This window comes from Mus pahari, chromosome 1, assembly GCF_900095145.1.
Source record: "Mus pahari chromosome 1, PAHARI_EIJ_v1.1, whole genome shotgun sequence".
NCBI classification, from domain to species: domain Eukaryota; kingdom Metazoa; phylum Chordata; class Mammalia; order Rodentia; family Muridae; genus Mus; species Mus pahari.
This window is the reverse complement of record NC_034590.1, coordinates 157,093,262-157,099,823: the sequence shown is the minus strand read 5'-3', so window position 1 is coordinate 157,099,823 and position 6,562 is coordinate 157,093,262. Positions and strand designations below refer to the sequence as shown.

The window sequence follows — 6,562 nt, the reverse complement described above, 5'->3', positions numbered from 1 at the left end:
AAAAAAAAAAAAAAAAAGAAGAGAGAGAGAGAGAGTTCAGCGTGCATTGATCCTTGAAAAATGCTGCTCTTTTATAACACGAACACTAATAGAGTCCCAGTTGAATGAGAAATGAGCACATGAGATACTTTAGTTTGTTCAGAAGTCCATGAGTGGTTGAAGATTAAATTAATGTAAGGAAGAAACTTTATACAACTTATGTTGTATTACTTAAATGGAGTCCTCAGAAATTCCTTGCTTTACCATTAATACTGTGGGGGTGAAATTTATTATCTATATAGGGCAAGATGATGTTTTAGGCTCTAACTACCACAGGTATTTCCTGAATATATTTTTTAGGCAGCCCTTTAAAAAATGTAAGAACACATTTTAAGACTGAACATTGTAGTACACATAATCTCAGAGTGAGAATCTGAGGTAAGAGGATTATAATAGGCCTAGCCCAAGCTACATGGTGAGAATCTACCTCAACAAAGTTTATTGGCCCTTAGCTGGTAGAAAAGCAAGTCATTTGTCAGCCATTTTCAGAGTTAGAGGTTTAGTTATGTAGCTCAGGGTAAAAACGCCTAGATGCACCAAGGGCTGCCTGCCCAATCCCAGATTGTGCCTGCGTTTCAGACCAGCCTTTTTTTTTTTCCCCCCTCTGTGTAGCCCTGGGTGTTCTAGAACTCAAAAGTTGCACCTGCCTCTGCCTCCCGAGCACTGGGACTAAGCGGGCATGCAGAGCTGCTACTACCCACTAAGAATTTTCTTTAATGGGAAGAGTTTTACTCACTCACTGTTGGCTAAGTATTAAGAATTGTAAAGCAAGGGCTGGAGAGATGGCTCAGTGGTTAAGAGGCACTGACTGCTCTTCCAGAGGTCCTGAGTTCAGTTCCCAGCAACCACATGGAAGCTCACAACCATCTGTAATGGGATCTGATGCCCACTTCTGGTGTGTCTGAAGACAGCTACAGTGTACTCATATATATAAAATAAATAAATCTTAAATATGTTTTTAAAGTTAGGTATTTCTTAAATCAAAGTCAGCCTGCTCTAGTGAGTCTAGGCCAGCCAGGACTACAGAGTGAGACCCTTTCTCAAAAGCAAAAACAAAGGCTGGGCATGGTGACTCACGCCTTTAATCCCAGCACTGGGGAAGCAGAGGCAGGTGGATTTCTGAGTTCTAGGCCAGCCTGGTCTACAGAGTGAGTTCCAGGACAGCCAGGGCTATACAGAGAAACCCTGTCTCGAAAAACCAAAAAAAAAAAAAAAAGCAAAAACAAAAAAGACTTTAAAAAATTGTCAGTCTGTGAATATAGCTCAGAGTATCCCATTATGCACCTCATTTAAAAAGTTTTAATAAAAGTTATATGAAATTTAGGAATAGATAAAGCTGTTACCGGTATTAAACATGGTTCATATCTATATGATACACTTACTTACATTTAATACATTTGTTTTATTTCTAGGTTCCCGGGGGGCTTTCTGTGAAGTAAGACCAGATGATAAAAGGATTCTGGAATTTTACAGCAAGTTAGGCTGTTTTGAAATTGCAAAAATGGAAGGATTTCCAAAGGATGTGGTTATACTTGGTCGAAGCCTGTGATACTTGTTGGCACTGTGAACTGTCCAAAAGTCCCTTAACTCCACCTTGTGGTTGGTGGTTGAGGTCTTCACACAGTTCAGTGTCTGGAGCGGCAGCAGATCAGCCAGTTGGATTGGAAACAGAGATGACTGTGAAGCGCACCCATCCCATTTTCAGATGCTCACTGGTTGGGAGAAGATAGCATTGCTGCATACCCCATGCAGCTTGTGGTGTGCTCCTCTTTGGGTCTTGTGTTAGGGTCAGGGCCTCTTACATGGGGCTCTCTAGGGAGAGGTTCTTAAATAAATGGAGTCAGCACTATTTTCTGCATCCAGTGTGGTTGCATTTCTCACCTAAGAGCAATGAAGATCAGTCACTCTCTATTCTCCTTGGTGTGCTGAATGAAATGTCTCTGTTCTTTGGAGACATGGCTGGAATGAGAGAAATTTAGTGAGTTTCAATTTGGGGCAATTTTTCTGCTTTTTGTAAAGTTCTGGGCAACTGTCTCCTGTAACTGTTCAGGCCATTAAGCTTGGTTAGGGACAAATGTGCATTTGTTTGTGGCAAAGGCCTAAATTGACAAATTTGTAAATCTCTTTGTATATAGATTAGCTATAACCTGACTGTTCTTTGTTTACTGTTTTATATATTATGTTTTTTTTTTTTCCTTTGAAAATGAAAGGTGTTGGTTTAGGATGGCACTTTGAATTATGTAAATCAGTAAATGGTAGATTTCCTTTACATCTGTCCTTTTCTTCCTAAGAATTTTTATTTTTGAAGTGCCTCCCACATAGGGATAGGCCATGACTATTTGGGGTATGAGCACCTAACTTCATATGACTCATATATGTTGGGAAGTGCAGTTACTCCTAGGAATTAACCTTAATAGCAGATCTGCATGTGAAATGTTCTGAAATGTAAGGGTCAGGGGACTGACTAGTGGTCTCCTTTGCCTTGGAACAGCTGTCATTTAATTGCGAAGACCTGTTAACTACTGGTTTAATTGAATCAGTCTTTAATTCTTGCATGTTTGTATCTAATTTTTAAAAGAAAGAATAAGTATATGTTAACAATATGTATACTTTTTCTTTTAATCAGAGATTCTGAAAACTTGATGTTATTTTAATTTAGATTTGGTGAATTTAAGGGTGTTGAGCATGAAGCTGACTCTCTGCAGGATTATTATCCTTTAATCACGGCTAGCTATCTAGTAACTTGATAGATTTTCAACAGTATTCTGTTACCTCGCTTTCCTCCAGTTCTACATCAGCTTTTGAACTTTGAGCTGAGGCGGGAGAGAGAAGAGGAAGCTTGAAATATTTTCCTTTCTAGAACTCCAGTGTGAGCTTGTGAGATAGTCTTTTGTTTAGCACTGTATATCGTGGACCCAGTGACTTGAATCAGAGGCCTAGGAGTGTGTTGAAATGTGCCGCTTCACCAGGGTACGAGCCTTTGCTAGGATGTGCTGTAAAACTGAGTCAGGGTTGGTTTTGAAGGCTGGGGTGAGGGGTAAATTGTTACTAGATATTAAGACCATTTAATGTTCCTTAGCATTCTGAATACATCTCATGCCTCAGTGAGAATTACAAGGTTTTATTCAGAGGGTCTCAAGAGTTTCATACGGAATCAGGAATTTTAAGCAAGTTGCTTTTTGTTTAATGTTGGCTTTCAATAATCACTTGGGATGAAAACATGTCCAGGTCTCTGCTGTCATCGCTGTAGGATAAAGTGCTATGCCATCTTCCATGGTTATGAATATTTATTAAGGTTGGAATAACATTTCATTGATTGTTTAGATCACAGCTCAGTTCCTATAGAAAACGAACTGTAAAGCTATCCGCAGACCATGCAAGAGGCACAATAAAACTTGAAGTGAATGTGTGGTGTGCTGCTGTTTCTCTGGTTTCTCCCTTTTTTTCCTCACATCTCTTTTTTTTTTGTTTTTTTTTGTTTTTTGTTTTTTCGAGACAGGGTTTCTCTGTATAGCCCTGGCTGTCCTGGAACTCACTCTGTAGACCAGGCTGGCCTCGAACTCAGAAATTCTCCTGCCTCTGCCTCCCGAGTGCTGGGATTAAAGGCGTGCGCCACCAGGCCTGGCTCCTCACATCTCTTGATCCCTTAGGTATCGGAAGCTATTTCAGTGTAGACTGGATTTTGAAGACAGCCCTGCCCTCCTGCCTTCCACAGCAAAGATTTTTCTCAGAAAAGTACATTTGTTTTTTAACTGAGTTGCTCTGTTACTACAGGTAAACTTTGTGTCAAGTTGGGGGTGTCACTGAGTTTCTCTCTGGAGTAGGGAGTAGTACATGGCCTCATCTCCTTAAAGGAATATTGGTGTGTGTGGTGGGGTGGGTCGCCTAAGGAGAGAGGAGGCTGTACTATGAACAGTAATTGATCTCCAAATCTGAGTTGTCAAGCCTCCAGCATGATCAGGAAGCCTATATATAAGGGGTGGCTAATTTAGCAGAGATAATGGGGGGAATCCCTGGGGAAAAGTAAAAATGGCTGCTCCGTACCTTAACCCCCTCCCCCCCCCGAGTTTACTGAAAAAAGATACGAAAGGATTACCCTAACATCTGTATATATCCCTGGGTTAGAAGAAGAGGATTCACTGAATGGACGTAAACTTTAAACCCACGTGGAAATTTCTTCTGCGGCCTTGCTACCTGTCCTTGTGGAAGAGGCGACAGCTGCTCCCACCCCACGCGGGGTCCAGGTGCCTCGTGCGGCGAGCGCGGCTCCTTTAATGGGCGGGGCCGGAACTGGCTGAGGCGGCGTTCGGTGCGTGGGGGGCGGGGCTCCCACGGCCGTTTCAGCATGGCGGCTGGCGCGGCGGCTGCTTTAGCGTTCTTGAACCAAGAGAGCCGAGTCCGGGCTGGGGGCGTCGGGGGCCTGAGGGTCCCGGCCCCGGTCACAATGGACAGTTTCTTCTTCGGTATTGAACGCGGGAGTGGCAGAGTGGTACGGGGCGGGTGAGGCGTCGGGCTGAGGAAGGCGGCCGGGCGCCGTGGGTGTGGGCCGAGGGCTCCCCGCTCGCCCTAACCGGTTCTTCCCGAGAGGGACGCCCGTCCACGTGTTCTGGGCGAGCAAGCGGCCGGTCCCCCCGCCGCGGCACCGGACCGGGTGGAGGGGACAGCGGAGTTTGTGAAACGCCCTCGCGCGCTGTCCCCTCCACGCGTGTACCCCAGGCGAACCCGCTGGCTCTTGTAGGTTGTGAGCTCTCCGGCCACACCCGCTCCTTCACTTTCAAGGTTGAGGAGGAGGATGACACGGAACACGTGCTGGCGTTGAACATGGTAAGGGGCTGCAGAGGGAGCTGGAGGTGCGGGGGGCTCGCGGATACTCCGCCTGTCGCCCCTCTCCTCCACCCGCTGGTCCCCGCCTCGGGTGCCACTGGGAGGGACTGGGCCGGTTTTAGGGTCAGACGCCTTGGCTTTGGTGTCAGCCCTCTCTCACTTGGGACGCTGAGGTTCTGCCTGCCTTTCAGCTGTGCCTTACCGAGGGGGCCAAGGACGAGTGTAATGTGGTGGAAGTTGTGGCCCGGGATCACGACAATCGGGAGATCGCAGTTCCTGTGGCCAACCTCAGGTTGTCTTGCCAGCCCATGGTGAGTTGGAGTCTGGTGGGACAGAGAACTTCTGTATTGATCTCGTGGGCCAGCACGGCTCAGCCCGTCCGTCATTCCCGTCTTCCAGCTCAGTGTGGATGATTTCCAGCTCCAACCACCTGTCACCTTCCGCCTGAAGTCCGGTTCCGGCCCTGTTCGGATCACTGGTCGGCATCAGATCGGTGAGAAGAGTGGGCCCTCTCCACTCCCCACTTAGCCCAGCCTCATCTCCCAGTGTGTCCCCGCCTCTCAGGCTGTGGTTCCAGTATTCATTCTGTGCCTCCCTCCCACTGCCTCATTCAGGCCTGGGAACTTGCTGTACCCTGCCTGCCCCAGGGGTTCAGCTCCAGCGAGGTGGGTGGGCTCTTTTCCAATTCAGTGTCTGCGGTTCTTCCCCATCTAGACTTGGGGACTCTGGGAGTTGAGGTTCCCTGTCAGCCTGGCAACTCGAGCACTGAATGAGTGGCCTTAACCTTCTGTCTGTCCTGTGTATCCACCAGTTTGTATAAACAACGACCTTTCTGAAGAAGAAAGTGATGATGAGAGCGAAGATGAAATTAAGCTGTGTGGTATCCTTCCTGCCAAAAAGCACAGGGGCAGACCCTAGCCCCCTGGTGAGTGGGGGTGGGGTGGGGGCTGGGATTCCCTCAGGATCTGGGAAGTTTAGGACAGCAGGCGAGGCCAAAGAATCTGACTTCATTCTTGCTTTTCTCAGGTCAGGTAACTGCTTGCTACAGGTGCCATGCTCCGTGTGTTCCTGGACAAGCTCAAAGATGGTTTTCTCGCTGAAGAGACTCGGGGGTGGAGGGAGGGATGGGCTGTGGTTCCTGAGGCTTCCCTTTTCTATTGGGGTGGGACGACCTTTGAACACCTCTTCTGACCCACCAACCCAGATTCAGTTCCCAGCACTGCAAATAAAAAACAAACAAACAAACAAACAAAACCACAAAAGAACATGAAGTTCAGAACACATTTTTAACACTTTGTACTTTTTTAGATAAATGTCTAAATAAAGTGGTGTACGGTTGTTTTGCAATCCTTGTGTGGCTTTTTCAAAGCTGAGATGACATTTCCCAAGGGACCACCAGGTGGCACTGTGGCCGCACAAAGGTTGGCCTAGCTCTCGGGCTGGTGAGACGTGGGATCCGATTCCCCAGGGCTTTGGGCCCAAAGCAGGCCTAAGTTCCTCGGCCTTGCTGCAGAGGGACCTCCCATTGCAGCCTGTTCCATGTTCCTGCAGGTGGGGGAGGGCCGTCACAGGAGGTTATCAGCTCCCAAACAAGGGGTCTGGGCCTCTGTCAGCACTCAGGCTGATGGGCAGGGGGACAGATAAGTGGGCTTAAGAAACCTGAGGAATGTGCATCTCTAGCCCCATGAGGGGCTCGGCC

General features: G+C 47.3%; 2 protein-coding genes across 2 annotated transcripts in view; both read left to right on the top strand.

Annotated features, from left to right (window-relative positions):
• Nucleotides 1-3,444, top strand: part of Oga (O-GlcNAcase) — a 34,100-nt gene extending 30,656 nt beyond the window's left edge. The window contains exon 16 of the mRNA XM_029535279.1: nt 1,452-3,444. Within this exon, the coding sequence (XP_029391139.1) occupies nt 1,452-1,588 (137 nt within the window). The 3' untranslated portion in view covers nt 1,589-3,444. The remainder of the gene's footprint in view (nt 1-1,451) is intronic.
• A 916-nt stretch (nt 3,445-4,360) lies between these two features.
• On the top strand, nt 4,361-6,089 carry Npm3 (nucleophosmin/nucleoplasmin 3). Its single transcript, XM_021214318.1, has 6 exons — nt 4,361-4,502; nt 4,778-4,863; nt 5,055-5,174; nt 5,263-5,356; nt 5,675-5,788; nt 5,890-6,089. The coding sequence occupies exons 1-5, from the start codon at nt 4,385-4,387 to the stop codon at nt 5,779-5,781; spliced, it is 525 nt and encodes a 174-aa protein (XP_021069977.1). The 5' UTR covers nt 4,361-4,384; the 3' UTR covers nt 5,782-5,788; nt 5,890-6,089.
• The last annotated feature ends 473 nt before the right edge of the window (nt 6,090-6,562 follow it).

Coding starts and splice junctions, on each gene's coding strand:
- Npm3 (XM_021214318.1), top strand. CDS start 4,385: ATGGCGGCTGGCGCGGCGGCTGCTTTAGCGTTCTTGAACCAAGAGAGC. Junction 4,503..4,777: donor AATGGACAGTTTCTTCTTCG/GTATTGAACGCG, acceptor TGGCTCTTGTAG/GTTGTGAGCTCTCCGGCCAC. Junction 5,357..5,674: donor CACTGGTCGGCATCAGATCG/GTGAGAAGAGTG, acceptor TGTATCCACCAG/TTTGTATAAACAACGACCTT.